This window comes from Pempheris klunzingeri, chromosome 24 (assembly GCF_042242105.1).
Source record: "Pempheris klunzingeri isolate RE-2024b chromosome 24, fPemKlu1.hap1, whole genome shotgun sequence".
NCBI lineage: Eukaryota > Metazoa > Chordata > Actinopteri > Acropomatiformes > Pempheridae > Pempheris > Pempheris klunzingeri.
Genome location: NC_092035.1, coordinates 5,884,593 through 5,903,831, shown reverse-complemented (window position 1 = coordinate 5,903,831; position 19,239 = coordinate 5,884,593). Strand labels below are relative to the sequence as shown.

At 45.7% G+C, this 19,239-nt stretch overlaps 1 protein-coding gene across 1 annotated transcript in view; it reads left to right on the top strand.

Annotated features, from left to right (window-relative positions):
• The window catches only part of LOC139223846 (inactive dipeptidyl peptidase 10-like), a 69,248-nt gene that overhangs the window by 47,075 nt on the left and 2,934 nt on the right, over nt 1–19,239 (top strand). Inside the window, exons 12-24 of the mRNA XM_070855850.1 lie at nt 504–542; nt 717–824; nt 957–1,048; nt 4,434–4,481; nt 4,608–4,723; nt 10,104–10,151; nt 11,678–11,776; nt 11,899–11,968; nt 13,323–13,451; nt 13,541–13,606; nt 16,536–16,590; nt 17,007–17,106; nt 17,622–17,680. Coding sequence (XP_070711951.1) covers nt 504–542; nt 717–824; nt 957–1,048; nt 4,434–4,481; nt 4,608–4,723; nt 10,104–10,151; nt 11,678–11,776; nt 11,899–11,968; nt 13,323–13,451; nt 13,541–13,606; nt 16,536–16,590; nt 17,007–17,106; nt 17,622–17,680 — 1,029 coding nt within the window. The remainder of the gene's footprint in view (nt 1–503; nt 543–716; nt 825–956; nt 1,049–4,433; nt 4,482–4,607; nt 4,724–10,103; nt 10,152–11,677; nt 11,777–11,898; nt 11,969–13,322; nt 13,452–13,540; nt 13,607–16,535; nt 16,591–17,006; nt 17,107–17,621; nt 17,681–19,239) is intronic.

Below are 19,239 nucleotides of genomic sequence, written 5' to 3'. Positions count from 1 at the left end.
CTTCACTTGTGTTGGTCTATGTTATGCTACGTAATACTTTTACTGCACTACATCTCATCCCCTTCTTGTTTTCTCAAAAGCTGAAGGATGAAATGATCCTTATAGGCCATAATGCATTGCTGTAGATATAAAGTGGTTAAAATTACATCAACTGTAAACATCTACGGCAGTGAAATCCAACAAATGCAGCAGTAATATAAATCCAGACACACCAGATATTATAGGAAAACACTATTTACACTTTTACTGCACGAAAAAAATCCCCAAATCGATCTGAGAAACATCTGTTTCCAGACTGAATCTTAAAATCATTTGTACACTGACAACATGCAAGATTCAGGTGGAATATATGGTGTTTATTTCTAATAAATCACAAAACCCTTCCAACACACCAGACTCATGATCAGCTGATAACGAGCCGCTGGTCTGAAGGTGTTTCGGAGCAGGCAGGGTCTCTTCTATCAGACATGCACATGTTACAAGGTGGCTTTTCTTTTATGCAGAGACACGAGGACTCTTCAGAGACATGGCTTTCCAGACAGGTAAATCTTTCTTGTTTGTGTATATAAGCACAGCTTATAGAATGAAATTGCCATCTTCAGCTCTATACAGTATTATCCTCACAGCAATATATGTTCCATTATTGAGGCTGAATACAGCAGATCTCTTCCATTCATGAACAACGTCACCTCTAATGTCTGAGTTTCTCTCCACAGAGCCAAGAGCCACTGTTCTCCAAGGACAGGAGCAGGTTTTTCCTGAACCTGCCTGTGAAACAAGGGGGTCAGGGAGATTTCCACCACATCACAATGTTCACCAGAAAGGTGACTTTACCCTTGATGTACTGTGTCTTTCTCCACCTCTGATTCTTGTCCTCTCAGTGCAGAAAATGTAAAGTCCTATTTGTATTGGATAGTGTGGTTTTTGTTTTTCATCTCTAACGGATTCTCTTGCAGTTACGAAGCGACCAGGACGAAGTTCGATACTTGACATCAGGAGACTGGGAGGTGACAAAAATTGTAGCTTACGATGAAAACAACCAGATTATGTAAGTTTTAGTTTTGCTTCTCATGTTGGATACAAACAAAACGTGCTAAAATTAACATTTTCCAAATGTACTACTGTTATATATTAAAGCTGCTGTATATTAAAGTCCTGCATTCAAACTGTTGCTTAAACAAAAGTATGTAAGCATGTAGCTGCATGTGATTACAGTATCAGAAGTACTTGCAGTAAATTGCGCCTGACATGACTGTGGCGTCGCCGGGTATGGCCCAGCCCAGCCCGAAAGGACGATGTGGGTCCGACTTCCTCCCTTCCGCAGAGGGAGTCGTAGGGGTCGGGTGCTATGTGGAACGGGTGGCGGTCGAGGCAGAGGGCCCCAACGACCCGGGCCTCGGAAACAGCCTCTAGCTGTAGGGACATGGAATGTCACCTCGCTGGGGGGGAAGCAGCCGGAGCTAGTGCGGGAGGTTGAGAGGTACCGGCTAGATATAGTCAGCGACAGTGAGACCTGGAGGCTCAGATCAGGGAGGCCGTTCCTCCCAGAGTGGTGTCCTGTTGTTGGACTTCTGTGCTAGTCATAGATTGTTCATAACGAACACCATGTTCGAACACAAGGGCGTCCATCCGTGCACGTGGCACCAGGGCGTCCTAGGCTGGAGGTCGATGATTGACTTTGTTGTTGTGTCATCCGAACTCCGTCCGTGTGTTTTGGACACTCGGGTGAAGAGAGGGGCTGAGCTGTCAACTGATCACCACCTGGTGGTGAGTTGGATCCGCTGGCAGGGGAGGAAACCAGAGAGACTCGGCAGGCCCCAGCGTATCGTGAGGGTCTGCTGGGAACGTCTGGCGGAGCCCGCTGTCGCCGCAGTCTTCAATTCCTACCTCCGGGAGAGCTTCTCACAGATCCCGGGGGAGGTTGGAGACATTGAGTCCGAGTGGACCATGTTCTCCACCTCTATTGTCAGCACAGCCGCTCGAAGCTGTGGTTGTAAGGTCTCTGGTGCCTGTCGGAAGTAAGGGATGCCGTCAAGCTGAAGGAGGAGTCCTATCGGGCCTTGTTGGCTCGTGGAACTCCTGAGGCAGCTGACAGGTACCAGCAGGCCAAGCGTGCTGCAGCTCGGGCGGTAGCAGAGGCAAAAACTCGGGCCTGGGAGGAGTTCGGGGAGGCCATGGAGGAGGACTACCGGTTGGCCCTCAGGAAATTCTGGCAAACCGTCTCAGGAGGGGGAAGCAGTGCTCCACCAACACTGTTTACAGTGCGGGTGGGGAGCTGTTTACCTCAATTGGGGATGTCGTTGGGCGGTGGAAGGAATACTTCAAGGATCTCCTCAATCCCACCGCTGAGGAAGCAGAGGCTGGGGACTCAGAAGTGGACTCGTCCATTACCCAAGCCGAAGTCACCGAGGTGGTCAGAAAGCTCCTCGGTGGCAGGGCACCAGGGGTGGATGAGATCTGCCCTGAATACCTCAAGTCTCTGGATGTGCAGGGACTGTCTTGGTTGACACCTTTCTGTAATATCGCTTGGCGGTCGGGGACAGTGCCTCTGGATTGGCAGACCGGGGTGGTGGTCCCTCTTTTTAAGAAGGGGGACCGGAGGGTGTGTTCCAACTATAGAGGGATCACACTCCTCAGCCTCCCTGGGAAAGTCTATTCTAGGGTACTGGAGAGGAGGATACGGCTGATAGTTGAACCTTGGATTCAGGAGGAACAATGCAGGTTTTGTTCCGGAACACTGGTCCAGCTCCACACTCTCCATCGGGTGCTCGAGGGTTCATGGGAGTTCGCCCAGCCAGTCCACATGTGCTTTGTGTACTTGGAGAAGGCATGCGACAGTGTCCCTCGTGGCATCTTGTGGGGGGTGCTTCGGGAGTATGGGGTCCGGGGCCCTTTTGTTAAGGGCTGTCCGGTCCCCGTACGACCGGAGTAGGAGTCTGGTTCGCATTGCTGGCAGTAAGTCAGACCTGTTCCCGGTGCATGTTGGACTCCGGCAGGGCTGCCCTTTGTCACCGGTTCTGTTCATTATTTTTATGGACAGAATTTCTAGGCGCAGCCAGGGGCCGGAGGGGGTCTGGTTTGGGGACCACATGATAGCATCTCTGCTTTTTGCGGATGATGTCGTGTTGGCTTCATTGAGCCGAGACCTCCAGTGTGCACTGGGGCGGTTTGCGGCTGGGATGAGAATCAGCAAGATGAATGATGGAGCGTGAGATCGACAGGCGGATCGGCGCACCGTCTGCAGTGATGCGGTCGTTGTATCGGTCCGTTGTGGTGAAGAGGGAGCTGAGCCGGAAGGCAAAGCTCTCGATTTACCGGTCGATCTACGTTCCTACCCTCACCTATGGTCATGAACTTTGGGTCATAACCGAAAGAACGAGATCGCGGATACAAGCGGCCAAAATGAGTTTCCTCCGCAGGGTGGCTGGGCGCACCCTTAGAGATAGGGCGAGGAGCTCGGCCATCCGGGAGGAGCTCGTAGTAGAGCCGCTGCTCCTCCACATCGAGAGGAGCCAGCTGAGGTTGCTCAGGCATCTGTTTCGGATGCCGGAGCCAGCTGAGGTGGCTCAGGCATCTGTTTCGGATGCCTCCTGGACGCCTCCCTGGGGAGGTGTTCTGGGCATGTCCCACTGGAAGGAGGCCCCGGGGAAGACCCAGGACACGCTGGAGGGACTATGTCTCTCGGCTGGCCTGGGAACGCCTCGGGGTCCCACCGGACGAGCTGGAGGAGGTGACTAGGGCCGGGGAAGTCAGGGCATCTCTGCTGAAACTGCTGCCCCCGCAACCCGACTCCGGATAAGCGGCTGAAGATGGATGGATGGATGTTCATGACTCATTTAAAGACATTTTAACTATCTCACATAATGTAGGGTAATTTAATCATTAATGTGTTGCATTTTATAAAGTTATCAAATTTTTATATATTTAAACGTCCTTCTGCACAGACACAATACTTGGGTAAAGTACCTCAAATTTGCACTTAATCACATAATTTGTCATATGTTAAAAGGATAATAATAAGAATAATATTTCAGCTTTATACAAGCTGCTCAAACAAACTGATGAAGCTTTTTAGGGCCTAGTATATAATTTGTCTCAGATGCACCTTCGCTCCAAGCTGAATTTCTATCCTTAAAGCAATTTTCCAAAAAATGTTTTGAGTGTTCATTCATATTCTTTAAAAATGGTTCTATTTTATTTTTATTCTCAGTAAAATTACTATAAATTCTGCTCTATTCTGTTTGAGGAGAGAGTAAAACAGATTGCGTGTTTGAAAACATCTATCCTTTAAGATGCTTTGAGCCGCAGGGTTCATGACCGTATAAATCTGTGTTTGTGCTTGGCCGGCCCCGATATGCAGTGACTAGTGAGGGCAGATGTGTAATGGATCCATGACCTTGTCCTGCTTCAGCTGCTCTGCTTCCTCCACACAGATACTTTCTGAGCACAGAGGAATCTGCACAACAAAGACATTTATACAGGTACAACATGCTCTGCTGTGCATTCAGAACCTTCTATTCATTGGTATGCCAACATCTGTCATCCTCCTTTTATTGTGTGTGCTGCACTCGAGTGTCTGTGCTCATGTTGTGTCCTTCTTCTGACAGCGTGTCCACGCTCGGCCTGTTTCCACGGCGATGCCTCACCTGTGGGCTGAAGGAGTGTTCGTTCTTTGATGCCGAAGTCAGCCCCGACGCACAGCATGCCATCCTGCACTGCAAAGGTCAGACGGAGGCAGAGACAGGAAAGAAATGTGCAATTCAATACATTTAAATCAATCTGGCAAGAAAGAAATTGATTTAATTGATTGTTGTGCTTACCCGAATAACGGTAGGACACCAGACTGTCTCGTTAAGGCACTAATCATTAACTGTAATCATTGAAGAATTTTTATTTTTTTTTTTGTACCACGAAAAAAGCAGTTGAAGCAGCCCTGAGTATTGTCTTCAGGTAATCTTTTTAGGCCACGTACACCCCAACGACCTCGACCAATCAGGTCGGGCAGTCTGCAGAGCCTGAGAGGTGATGAGTGACACTAAAATCCTCCAGGTGTCCTCTGTAGGTCCTTGGTAGGTCCTAATATCTCTGCACTTTGCAAGTGGATACATTTGTGGACGTTTAAGATTTGTTTAAGTGCCGCTATTACTGCAGGTTCACAATTTTGTCTTTTAGTGAAATATCTTGCCAACTATTGGATGGATTAACGTTCATGTTCCCCTCAGGATGAATCTTAATATCTTCAGCTCCAACTTCCCATTGGTGTAATGTTCCTGTAGTGGTTATTCCAGTGCCTATATAACCACTGTGGTGGCTGAGCAGAAGTGTCTGACTCAACACCGCCAAAAGACAAATGTCCACCGAGAAAGAATAAAATAAATGAATGTTTCAAAATAAAGCACTATTTATTCTTAATATAATGTCCACAAAACTCATAAACGAAGATGCTATTTTAAATAAGGATGCTAAAGATAACTCAGGATTCTCTGGTGCACAGGTCCAGGTCTTGGCTGTGAGGTCAAAAGACTCACTTTTTGGTTGGCCACACCTTCCTGACAGTCTCCCTCGCCTTTATCCCTATCCTCCGGCCACTAGATGGCATTGGCTCAAAAAACAGAAATTAATAAAGGGAAAACAATGATTCTGGCTCCTACACATCCAGCCCCTAAATGTGTTAGCCTTAGCATTAACATTTACATATTAAAAGGAGCCAACATTTATTACTGTAGCACAAAAATAAAGTCACCTTTCTTCCAGAAGCAGGCAGAGCTTTGTAATTGGTCGCTCTAAGATGCCTGTTTTTGTTAAGTTTGACTGACCTGACCAGTCCTTTAGAATCAGGCCTTGTCTCTAGGATTCTTCCCAGAGGCCATGAAGACCGGGGGGAGGTGGGATCTACTACTACCACAATGTCTCCAGGACTGAAGCTCCTTTTAACCTTGGACCACTTCTGCCTCTCCTGCATCAATGTCAAGTATTCCTGCGTCCATCTCCTCCAGAACAGGTCAGCTAGGTACTGTATTTGCTTCCATTGGTGCTTGGCGTAGGAGTCAGCTCTGGAAAACTCACTCCAAACCACCTCCTTCTGCTGAGTTCCCAACCTGTTCTTCCTGGTAAGTGGCTCCAGATCAAAAGGGTCCGAGGATGTGGTGGTAATTGGATGATTGTTAAGGATTGCCTCAACTTCGCAAAGCAATGTGTGGAGACCTTCATCATCGACTGTCTGTTGATGCAGTAGTGAGTTCAAAACCCACTTTACTGTTCTGATTAATCTCTCCCACACTCCGCCATGGTGAGATGCTCCCGGTGGATTGAAGCTCCAGTTTATACCCTTGTCCATCATGGCATCCTGGATTTTACTGGGGTTGAAACTGGACAAAGCTTTTCTTAGTTCCTTTTCTGCACTGACAAGATTGGTGCCATTGTCTGACCAGATGTGCTTTACCTGACCATGTCTGCAGACAAATCTTCTTATGGTGTGGATACAGGAGTCTGTGTGTAAGCAACAGGCCATTTCCAAATGAACAGCTCTGGAAGACATACAGGTAAACAGCACACCGTAACTTTTCACTAGACCTCTTCCTCTTTTTGTTTCTATTGGCCCAAAGTAATCCATGCCAACAAAGGTGGTAGATCTGGTAGGGTTCTCTCTTGAGGCAAATCGGCCATCTTCTGTTCCCCTGTTTTGCCTTTAAGCCCTCTGCAGGAAACACACTTTGATATGACTCTTCTTGCTGCACTATTTCCATGAATTATCCAATATTTCTTTCGCAGCTGACAAAGGATATAATTTCTTCCACAGTGACCATACCTTTCATGAATGTGGCGGTGCAACAGATCAGACATGTGACACCATTTGGGAAGGATGATGGGGTGCTTGATGGTTTCAGACATGGCTGCCCGAGACAACCTTCCTCCTACTCTCAACAGCCCATCTGTCCAGACTGGGTCCAGCCTGTAAATGGAGCTTGTTTTTTGAATACTAGATGGTGTCTTTGTTAAGTTTTCATGCTCACGTCGGAATGCTTGCTTCTGAGAGTATGATACGATGGCCTTCTATGCAATGCCAAGATCTTAGAGTTATACATTGACCACCGATTGTATTGTTGACCATGGAAGCAAGCTATTTCCTTTTAGCAGCCAGGGCCTTTGATACCAAGCGACTGCTCTTAGTAATCTGGTCCAATCTGAGAAGAAATGCACAAGTTTGAGTTGGACTTGAAACCTCTTGGATCACAACGTTACACACAACAGTGCAACCCTTGACCTCTGGGTCATTTTGTGGTAGAGTCATGATTCTTAGTTTCTGCTGGCCATGTGTGCTGGGGCTCCCACAGAAACTCTGGGCCATGGAGCCAACGTCTGTTTTCCATGAATTTTTTTACACTCAGCCCCCTGGATGCATCATCTGCTGGATTGTGTTTACTGTCAATGTATCTCCACTGTTGGACGTCAGTATTTTCTCTTATGACAGACTCTATTTGCCACAAATGAGTGAAATCTTGCTCTCTCTAGCAATGTATTTTATTACTGCTTGGCTATCAGTCCAGAATAGGGAACTTTCTAGGGGGAGCTGTAGCTCAGTTTTGAGCATCTTATCTACTCTAACAGACAACACTGCAGCAGTTAGCTCAAGCCAAGGAATTGTCATTTGCTTTAAAGGCGCTACTCTTGCCTTTCCTACCATGAAGGAGACGTGCATCTCACCTAGGTCATTTTTCATCCTGAGGTAGCTTACTGCTCCATATCCTGTTTCGCTGGCATCAGAAAAATGGTGCAGCTGAAAGGTCTTTGGTTTTCTAAAATCACTGGGCTTAATACAGCGTCTAACATTAAAGTCCGCTAGTTTGGGAAGATCTTGAATCCAACTAATCCATTGTTTTTGACTGAATTGCAGGTACTGGCTCATCCCATCCACAGCTCTGTTAACGGAGCTGCTGTAACAGCTGTCTGGCTGGAAGAGTGAGAGGAGCTAGGATGCCTAGTGGATCAAACACAGAGCTCACCATTGACAAGATTCCCCTCGTTGTGTGTGGTATTTCAGGTACTACAATCCCAAACCTGAAAGTGTCGTCCTCCACACTCCACTGAAGTCCAAGGGCATGGTCAACTGGTCCCTGTCGAGGTCCAGCAGCCTGATGTCTTTCCCTCTCTCCTCCTCTTTTATGCTTGACAGCACAGCTCTGCTGTTGCTTACCCACTTGGTGAGCTGGAAACCTACTTTGTTACTCAATTTGCCAAGGTCTGATGCCAGCTGCACTGCTTCCTTTTCATTTCTCAAACTTTCTTTGAAGGCTCAGGAGACGTTGCATGGCTATGTGGCGATTGGTTGGCATTTGCACATCATCCTTCCTGAAGGGCAAGTTAAGAACATAGCGTCCATCTAGCAGTGAAATCGAATCATTTGCAATTTGGAGGAACCTTTTATCCTCATGTGACAACTCACGCTTTTCCTCTGATGCCTTTTCATTGAAGTCGTGATTGTACTGACTAATCATAAGCTTTTCCTTGCAACAGTGATTCTATTTACTGTTGGAGAATGGGAACAGTCACTGCGTCCACTGAGCTCACCACCTCTTAAAAAGTCCATTGATTATCCATCCCACCAGGGTCTTCACTGCATATGGCCCATTACCCTGGCTGTTAACAATTTCCCAGGGTTCCATGATCTTGGAAGTCTTTGCTTGATTTGTTCAGTATGGAGGACAGTAGGATGCTGTTTAGCACACACTGAACAGGTAAGTCTATGTCTACAGCCAAAACACAGACCTTTTTCTGGAGTGAAGTACAATGCTTCAAAGTGGGATTGTCGCTGCACAGGCAACAGAGAAAAGTTAGTAGTCTTGTCTCAGCCTGCTGAAAAACCCAACAGTGGAGACACTAGTTGCAAAGCTGCTTCCTGGCTTAGATTTCATTTTAAGGGACAACTTTTCTTTGGCTCTGGTGGGCTTATCCTGATTGTCGCCATACACTGGGTCAGAAACTATCTTCACGTACTTAAAACTTAACAAGGTAGTCTGCCTCGCTTCATGTTTGCTGACAAGTTGATTTCCTCTGCATATTTCATTTCTTCCATAACATTACAGCAACTTTATTGTGAAGATTTGTAATGCCTTTTGGTCTTCAGCTTTAATTGCAGGCCACTCCAATGCTTTCTTCATGTAAACAGAGCAAATTTTGAATTCATCTCCATCGTGTTCCTTTAGCAAAGCTTTAGCTCTCCTATAGCCTCTGTCTGGGCTCATGTGGAGATAACTCCTTACAGGATCTCTGGGAACGCCGCTTGTGTACTGATCCAAAAAATACAGTCTATCTGCTTCACTGTCAGTCTTAAGCTCAAGTCTTATTCTCAAAGGCTCTGATAAATGGTCTATATGACAAAACTTCACCACTGAAAATTGGGATCTCTTTATGTGGGAGCTTAATAAGAATTGCTGTAATCTCATTTTGGCATTCAAGGACATTTGTTAGCTTATCATGACTTATACTGCTCCATGAGGATGCCACGAGCTGATCTGATACTCTTAGGCACATCTGGAATTTGGACTGTCTCTGTTAAACCATTAAAAGGACTGGCTGCCTGGTCACCGCTGGCTTGGGTATGGATGGTATTGAGTCTGTCTGACTGCATTACGACAGGCTGATAATGGACACCATCCCTGGGGTGAACACTATGTATCTGTATAATAGAAACAGTTTTGTTGGCATTACCTTCGGTTGGCAGTGTTTCTGCAAATGGCTGCTGCTCTTCAGCGTGTAGTTTTGCTGTCGGCTTGACCTCTGCAGTGTCTTGTTCTTCTATTGCAGATGTAAGAAGTTTAGTTTATGGCTGCTCGGCGCATTAACGGTGTGAAAGTGGACATGTTGCTTTGGTGTTTGCGTGCACAAAATGTTATGTAATGCATTCTTGAACTGTCCACCTAGCTCGTCAAGGGTCATCAGTGAAACTCTGGCATCACAATGCTCAAGATGTTTGGAAGAAACTACTCTTAATCCCTTGAAATAAGTCAGCAAATCAGCCTTAAATATAGAATTTTCTAATTTGTCTTATTAGCATCTTGTTACATGCATAAAACGACTGAATATCTTATTCCCTCCTGTTGCAGGCCCGGGAGTCCCGTCTGTGCTGCTTCTCAGTCTTGACGACGTGGACTGTGAGTTGTCTTTTATTCTGCTAAATATGAAAACATTTCGTGTGTCTGAGTGTGGAGGCAGATGTGCCGTTCCCTTTCGCCTGCTCTCAAATGGAAAATGGTTTGCAGCAATTAAGCATCCTCATCCTATTTGTGTGAAAACATTGGCAGCTGTTGGATTTGATGCCGTGCCAAACTGCACTGGTGATTTGTACATTTCAAGATGTTGGATGTGCCTCACAGTTAAAATGGCCCCTGTTCATTTCCACAATTGTGTTTTTTTTTTTTTTTTTTTTTTTTTTTTTTTTTTTTTAAAGCTGGCTAATAGTCGGCGCTAGATGATGCAGCAAGAACCTCAGATATTGTTTTTGTCATGGCACATGTCCAGTATAGGAGGCCTCTTAATGGTTATAAAATAAAAATGTTCTCATGCTCTTCCACTGCTATGTTCTCTGGATGAAGCTCTGAATATTTCATGTGAGCTGTTGTCCATATTGTCTTTATGTCTGCATGACATGTCTTCACCTTTGCTTCTACGCCAAGATGAAACACAAATATTTGAGAGGAAATCTTCATGCTCCTTTTTAGATGTAGTTATATATAGATGTAGTATTCTCTCTCTCTCTCTCCTGCTGAGGAAGGGCAAATGCAAGTTAAAGGTGGACTTGCACTGTATTTTAAAGGTACAGGACACCCAATCTAGAATAGTTTTTTCCAAAAATCAACACATTCAGAAGGCAAACTTACAAAACTTTAATTATCTGTTAAATAAATGACTACTCTGACCAGATGCCAGGGGGGTTATGGATGTTTCTAGACTCCAGAAATGATGCAAACGACAAGAACAAATCTACATGACTTATGCTACAGTGACAACATACAGTCAAGGCAAAATCCCCATGATTAACAGTCTCCTTTAGTGGCTCCACATTTCCTGTTTGTCTTTCTGGAAACATTTCTTGGAATATGGTGAATAATCCAGCTAAAAGGGTGCGTTTGGCTTAATTCCCCAAACCTACTCTTCATGGAGAAGCACCTGGGAGGGGTTTTTATCCTGTTTTATACGTCCATAGAGTTCACCACTTCCCACTGGTACTTAAATGAGTTGTCATGGGAGTTATTTCCTATTAATGGCCACAGGAGGCAACAGTGAGCCCGTTCCACATTTAAATACTAGTTATTTTTGGTAAATGTGGGTCTGGTTAAGCCCACCACCCCTCAGGACCAAGGTTTCAGCGATTCTCAGAACTGGCATGTTGACTCCTCACCTCAGTCACACATTAAAGGTAACTTTCAGGTTACAGCTGTGAGCCATATATGGACACCTCTCTGACAAACTGCTTAAGTGCTTTAAACCCCAGAGATGATATGAAAGTACAGATACACACAACGCCTACATACTTGTTAGAAATGGACCTCTCTGAGTTTCCTGCTCCTTTGCTGAATGACTCACATCTCTTAAGGCGCTGTGGTCTTTCTGCTTTTGCTTAGAGCAAATAAATAAGAACAACTCTGCTCTGCTCTGAACCTAATTTCTCATCTCGCAGCATATTTCATCTTGGAGAACAACCTCCCTCTGCGGTCTGCGCTGGAGACTAAAAAGACGATCCAGACGGAAATCCGGATGATCACTAATGACAACTTTGGTACAAATGATCTGCACTTAACAGCTGTGTGCTTGTGTGCATTGATTTGCACACATGACGCATCTTCATGAGCTAACCGAGCCGTCTCTCCTCCAGTTAACGTTTGTGTCTCGTCCTCTCAGAGCTGCCTCTGAAGCTCATCTATCCTCCTGACTTCTCAGAGTCCTACATCTACGGCCTTCTCCTCATTGTGTAAGCCCATTCCACTTGATTACATTTACATTTTTTTCATTTACATTTACCACAGCGCTGCGAGCTTCAAAGGCCAAACTGAGTGAGGACATCCTCGTTCCCCTCAACCTGCAGGCTGTTGGATACATTTTACAAATGAACAGCTGTAATAACGGAAAATACAAGTGAAAATGGAAATATAGCATCAAATTTCACACCTTAGCTCCAACTTAAGTCCTACAATCCTTTTTGTATGCAGAGTAATTTCAAAAAGGTCCCAAAAGGCCAGATTTCTTCTTCAGAGTTCAAGCTGTCTTAATTGTGTAAGTTAGCAGTGCTGCTGCATTTGGACAATGTTTGCAGTAGTAACAGATTGCTGACATCCTCTGGTCGGTTAGTTGATTGGTTGATTCGTTCTTCTCCAATCAAAGTCTAATTTGTCAGACAATAACTGTTACTTCTACCAAGAAAAGTCTTCTAGATCCATTGTGTATTTATTATGCTGTGATGCTTCAACTCACCACTGCTGCTGATTGGGAGAGAGCACAAGAAAAACAGACTGCTTCTGGGTTTGGAGAGTGAAGGAGCCTTAAACTGCCTTGTTTCTAAGGGGGCGACTCCACTGGCTCCAAATAGAAGTCTGATTGGATGGAAGTCAATGAGAAAATGATTCTGTAAACACTTTCTTAATGAGTTCATCATCTCAATCACCAGTTTTAACTCGGTGGAATTACACTTTGTGGACTGAACGTCTCTTCAAAATGGCAGCCATAACAAACCAATGGGTGACCTCATGGTGGCTACGTCCACTTCTTATATGCAGTCTGTGAGGAACAAGAACATGGAGCAGAAGAAGAAAGTGTGTGTTAGGGAATGATTCTGTTGCTGATGCATCATTGTATTTTACTGTTGCAGCTGCCTCAGGAGAAGACAGTTTGAGCTATTTTACATACAGTTAGTATGTAACTAACTAAGCCCCTCTGAAGGGTTACCAGATAAATCTAAGAGGTCGTGAGGTGATTCATGGGAGAGGAAATTGGAGTTTTCTTTTTCCATTTTGGTGAAATATTGTGTAACTGCTGCTTTTGGCCTCAAACAGTGAGAAGTCTGGTTTGGTCCAGAAGCTACAACTTAAATCTTTTTTTTTTTTAAATGTGTTTTATAAGCACAAAGTGTCTTAATACAAAATCTGAAAAGTAACTCCAGCTGCGAGATAAATGTAAGTAAAATGCATAAAATAACAGAAAATGAGGTATCTCTAAATTGTGTTTAATACTCTTTAGTACTTGAGTAAATGTACTTCTCTCTACTTTATGGCGCTCTTTTAATTAAAACAGTGAATCATATCATCATGTGTTTGTGTGTTCTGGCTCAGTGGCAGTTCTCTGGGCGACCAGGCGGTGACGGATGAGTTCAGGCCGGACTGGGACTGGGTCCTGGTGGGGTCAGAGCAGGTCATAGTGGCACGGCTGGACGGCAGAGGGTCGGGTTTCAGAGGTCAAAGGTACTCCACGTTAACTGCATGTGTTTTGGAGCAAACACCCCCCCCCCCTCAGTCTGGTATGATCATCTGTGACCCTCCTCTCACCACAGGGTTCTGCAGCAGGTCCACCACGGGCTCGGCACGGTAGACGCACAGGACCAGATAGCAGCTCTGGAGTACGTAACACACCTTTTCCTTTGACATTTGAATACGACAACTTGGTGTCTAGAAGATTCTGAATCATATTTTATAGACCAAATGATGACGAGATGAGAATATTGGCAAATTAATTGTTGTTGGAAATACTCATTGTTCTACTGGGGGACTTCAACGCCCACATAGGCAGCAACAGTGAGACCTGGACAGGCGTGATTTGGAGGAACGGCCTCCCTGATCTGAACCAGAGTGGTGTTCTGTTGTTGGACTTCTGTGCTAGTCACAGATTGTCCATAACGAACACCATGTTCGAACACAAGGGCGTCCATCGGTGCATGTGGCACCAGGACGTCCTAGGCCGGAGGTCAATGATAGACTTTGTTGTCGTGTCATCCGACCTCTGTCTGTGTGTTTTGGACACTCTGGTGAAGAGAGGGGCTGAGCTGTCAACTGATCACCACCTGTTGAGTTGGATCCACTGGCAAGGGAGGAAACCAGAGAGACTCGGCAGGCCCCAGCATATCGTGAGGGTCTGTTGGGAACGTCTGGCAGAGCCCGCTGTCGCTGCGGTCTTCAACTCCCACCTCCGGGAGAGCTTCTCACAGATCCCGGGGGAGGTTGGAGACATTGAGTCCGAGTGGACCATGTTCTCCACCTCTATTGTCAGCGTAGCCGCTTGAAGCTGTGGTCATAAGGTCTCTGGTGCCTGTCGTGGCGGCAACCCCCAAACCCGGTGGTGGACGCCGGAAGTAAGGGATACCGTCAAGCTGAAGGAGGAGTCCTATCGGGCCTTGTTGGCTCGTGGAACTCCTGAGGCAGCTGACGGGTACTGGCAGGCCAAGCGTGCTGCAGCTCGGGCGGTAGCAGAGGCAAAAACTCGGGCCTGGTAGGAGTTCGGGGAGGCCATGGAGGAGGACTACCGGTCGGCCTTGAGGAAATTCTGGCAAACCGTCCGGCGCCTCAGGAGGGGGAAGCAGTGCTCCACCAACACCCACAGTGTGGGTGGGGAGCTGTTGACCTCGACCTCAGGTCTTCCGCTGAGGAAGCAGAGGCTGGGGACTCAGAAGTGGACTCGTCCATCACCCAAGCCAAAGTCGCTGAGGTGGTCAGAAAGCTCCTTCGTGGCAGGGCACCGGGGGTGGATGAGATCCGCCCTGAATACCTCAAGTCTCTGGATGTGCAGGGACTGTCTTGGTTGACATGTCTCTGTAACATCGCTTGGCAGTTGGGGACAGTGCCTCTGGATTGGCAGCCCGGGGTGGTGGTCCCTCTTTTTAAGAAGGGGGACCAGAGGGTGTGTTCCAACTATAGAGGGATCACACTCCTCAGCCTCCCCGGGAAAGTCTATTCTAGGGTACTGGAGAGGAGGTTACGGCCGATAGTTGAACCTTGGATTCAGGAGGAACAATGCGGGTTTCGTCCTGGTCGTGGAACACTGGACCAGCTCCACACTATCGGGTGCTCGAGGGTTCATGGGAGTTCGCCCAGCCAGTCCACATGTGCTTTGTGGACTTGGAGAAGGCATTCGACAGTGTCCCTCGTGGCATCTTGTGGGGGGTGCTCCGGGAGTATGGGGTCCGGGGCCCTTTGTTAAGGGCTGTCCGGGACTGGAGTTGGAGTTTGGTTCGTATTGCCAGCAGTAAGTCAAACCTGTTCCCGGTGCATGTTGGACTCCGGCAGGGCTGCCCTTTGTCACCGGTTCTGTTTATTTTTATGGACAGAATTTCTAGGCACAGGGGTCCGGTTTGGGAACCACATGATAGCATCTCTGCTTTTTGCGGATGTCATGTTGGCTTCATCGAGCCGAGACCTCCAGTGTGCACTGGGGCGGTTTGCGGCTGGGATGAGAATCGGCACCTCCAAGTCCGAGGCCATGGTTCTCGACCGGAAAAAGGTGGGGAGTTCCTGCCTCAAGTGGAGGAGTTCAAGTATCTCGGGATCTTGTTCACGAGTGGGGGAAAGATGGAGTGTGAGATCGACAGGCGGATCAGTGCAGTGGCTGCAGTGATGCGGTCGTATCGGCCCGTTGTGGTGAAGAGGGAGCTGAACCGGAAGGCAAAGCTCTCGATTTACCGGTCGATCTACGTTCCTACCCTCACCTATGGTCATGAGCTTTGGGTCATGACCGAAAGAACGAGATCGCGGATACAAGCGGCCGAAATGAGTTTCCTCCGCAGGGTGGCTGGGCGCACCCTTAGAGATAGGGCGAGGAGCTCGGCCATCCGGGAGGAGCTCGGAGTAGAGTCGCTGCTCCTCCACATCGAGAGGAGCCAGCTGAGGTGGCTCAGGCATCTGTTTCGGATGCCTCCTGGACGCCTCCCTGGGGAGGGGAAGTCTGGGCATCTCTGCTGAAACTGCTGCCCCTGCGACCTGACGCCGGATAAGCGGCTGAAGATGGATGGATGGAAATACTCATTAGTTGCAGCCTTGATGCCGTTCAACAGGTAATTTAGGGTGAGAAGGAGTTGTTTGTGTTAAAACTCCTCAACATTGCTGGAATTGTAAAATGTTTATCTGTTTAAAATCATTGCACATTAATTGATTCTCTGTCGTACATTTAGTGGAGGCGAGATCATGGAACACTGCTGCAGAGAAGCACTGTTCGTGTGTGTGGAGAGACATTTTATTTTTGACTATTTTCCAGTTTACTGTCGTGTCTCCGCTGGGTCGACTTCACATGTAAACATAAAACCTGCTGTTTTAAAAATGAAAACACAGTTGAGACTCGCATGTTTTTTCCTGGTTTTCTCATTTATTCTCCCAACAACTCTCACATGATCAAGGCCTTGCCGTCAGTAACTCCCCTTGGCTGTGACCTTTGCCCTCCTCACTTGTTAATCTGTGCTATGAGAGTCACTTTGGACCAGAGCTTCAGCTGAGTGTGTGAATCTAAATGTAAAAGTATCAGCTGCTGTCCTGTAGTGTTGAAACATCTCCTCTGTGCCCCAGATACCTGGTGAAGCTGCCGTTCGTAGATCGCACTCGCGTCGGAGTCTTCGGAGAGGTTCGTCTGCTGGCCTCTGAATAACAATCAGACTATTCACCCTCATTTTTCAGCCGTCTGGATAAAATCTGTATCTGTGTGGTGGAAATATTCGTAAATTGTCTGAGTCATTAGCGAGCACAGGATCACACACAGACTGACTTATGAACTTTAAAAAGTGTTTATGAGATAACCAAAGATGTATTTATGCAGATATTTTACATGCTCACTAGTTCTCTTCTGAGCACACAGCTTGATATGTTCAGGTTTCTCAGGAAATATTGTAGGTGCCCGTTCTTTTTTGCCTTTAAACGAATGATTGTTTTCTTGCAACCGCTCATCACACGTTGGCCAAAAAGTGCTACTTTTCCTGTGTTTTACTTGAATGAGCTTTGAGTACTTGAGCAGGTATAACATGGAATCCATTCCTCCAACAGGACTATGGAGGCTTCCTCACACTGATGCTGCTGAAGTCGACGGACAGGCTGATCAGGTGCGCTGCAGCTCAGGCCCCCGTCATCGACTGGTCCATGTACGGTGAGCACAGCTTCTCCTCTCCTTCTACACACACCGCAGTGACGGGGAAATATTTATTACCTCTGCTGCTACAGCTCAGGCCGTCTTTATCCCACGTACCGTGTTGTCAGCCGGCGTAATGTGACTTTAATTATCTGCAGGTTCTGCTTTCGGGAGTTCCACCTTAATAAATTTTAAGATGAAAAGCTGCCTTCATTTCTGGGAGCGTTGGGGAGGACACACGGCTGCATGTGATCAGAGTTTAATAGACTGAATGTCTGGAAATCCTCAGTGCAGACTAAGAATTTCACATCACTAAGATTTTCTCTTACTGTGACTGTAAAGCATGTAAAACCTTGGCCAGTGTTTGTTAATGGCAGATCGAACAGAGAGAAGAAACCTTTGTTTTATTTAAGTTGTAAAGCACTTTGTTGACTGGAGCTCGGTTTGTTTTTCCTCCACAAATCTCCACATCTCTCTTCCTGCGCTGAAAACGACATTCTGTAAGCTCTTCTCTCTCTGCTTATCTCCTCCAGCCTCGGCCTTCTCCGAGAGATACTTGGGCTCACCCTCAGCTGACGAGAACAAATACCAAGTGAGCTGCTTTTACCAGTCGCCCATCTGTTGCTGGGCTTCTGTTTTGTTCATTTGTTTGTTTTTTATGTCCCAAATTGTCTTTTCCAGCAGCCAGATGCATAAAATGAAAAAAGGGGCAATAAAACCTCCAATAAAAACACAACTGAAAAATGACCCAAAAATGGAACTTTGTCTGATTAAGCACCTGAAAGGACTACATTAAAGTCTTAATAAATCCATTTATTTCCTGTCTGTCCTCCCGTGTCTCTCCATCACAGAACTAACTGCTCTCTAAATAAATACCATTGGAAATAGATATAAACAGAACTAAAGTTATGTAAAGCTTGATTATCCTTTTAACAGGATTTAATCTCATCGATAATGTGATACAGTTTAATGGATAACTGGAACGCTGCTGATATGTCATATTATAAAATAACAGCTGACTTATGTCTCATACAGTAGCATTTTCACTCATTTGTACCTGTGGCTTCCTGCTTCAGTACCAACTATTTCTATAGAACCTTTCAAAAACAAAGTTAAAAGTTACAAAAGCAACCAGATAATAAAAGTAAATTAGATCCAAAAACAATACAACAGGGTAAAAAAAAAATCTGAAAAGTACAGTAAATACAGTTAAAGTCTGTAAGACTGTGCCACTTTAAGGAGAAGCCCCCCATTTCCTGCTGGGACTTGGCTGCATCCCAAGAGACATTTCCCCTCTAAAAATCCTCCAGTATTTCACAAAAAGCAAAGATTAGAGAAAAGTTCAAAACATTTATCCAGATGTGTTTATCAGAACTTTGTTTTCTTCCCATTAATCATCTCACGACTGCAGAATTATCTACTGACCCTGAGGTTGGGAAGCACTGACTGAAAATAGCCAACTGTATATAAAACAGTTAAAACTGTCTCCAACAGGAAAACACAGCTTTTCTACACAAGCAGTACTTCTACTTTTAACATTAGTTTTTACTTAAGAGCACTTTCATGAGTTGTGAGTAGCTCCACCAAAGAATTATTTTTCCTTTCCTTTTTTCCCGTTTGTCAATATTTTAGGGCAAAGGTTAGTAAAACTACTCACTTTTTTTTTTTTTTTTTTTTTTTTTTTAACCAGTCTCTCTCTTGTGTCATCTTGAGACGCCTCAGGCTTATGTTATGATCTCATGTTTGGTCATATAGATAAATCTGGATAGAGCAATGTTAAGAAACGAGTTTCTAAAATCAGTTTTACTTCCAGACTTGAATGGCGTCAGCTTTAACATTAAAATACAACATCAAGATGAATGGATTTCACTCTTTGTAGTGTTCGACTCCTAAAAAATGACTTTTCTTTCTACAAAATCTATTTTTTTTTTTGCAAGGAAAAGGTCACATCTTTTTGAAGAAAACAAACTCCGCTTTGGTTCACTTCACAAACAGAACAGCCCCCCGTCTGTTTAAAAGAAAAAAAGAAAATGTGGCCACAAGCATTTCAGGCAGCGCTCCAAATCTTGTCCTTTGAAAAAGCGGAGAGCAAAAACACACAAACATGACAAAAAAAATGAAAATGCCAGAGGTGTGGGCTAAAAAGAAATT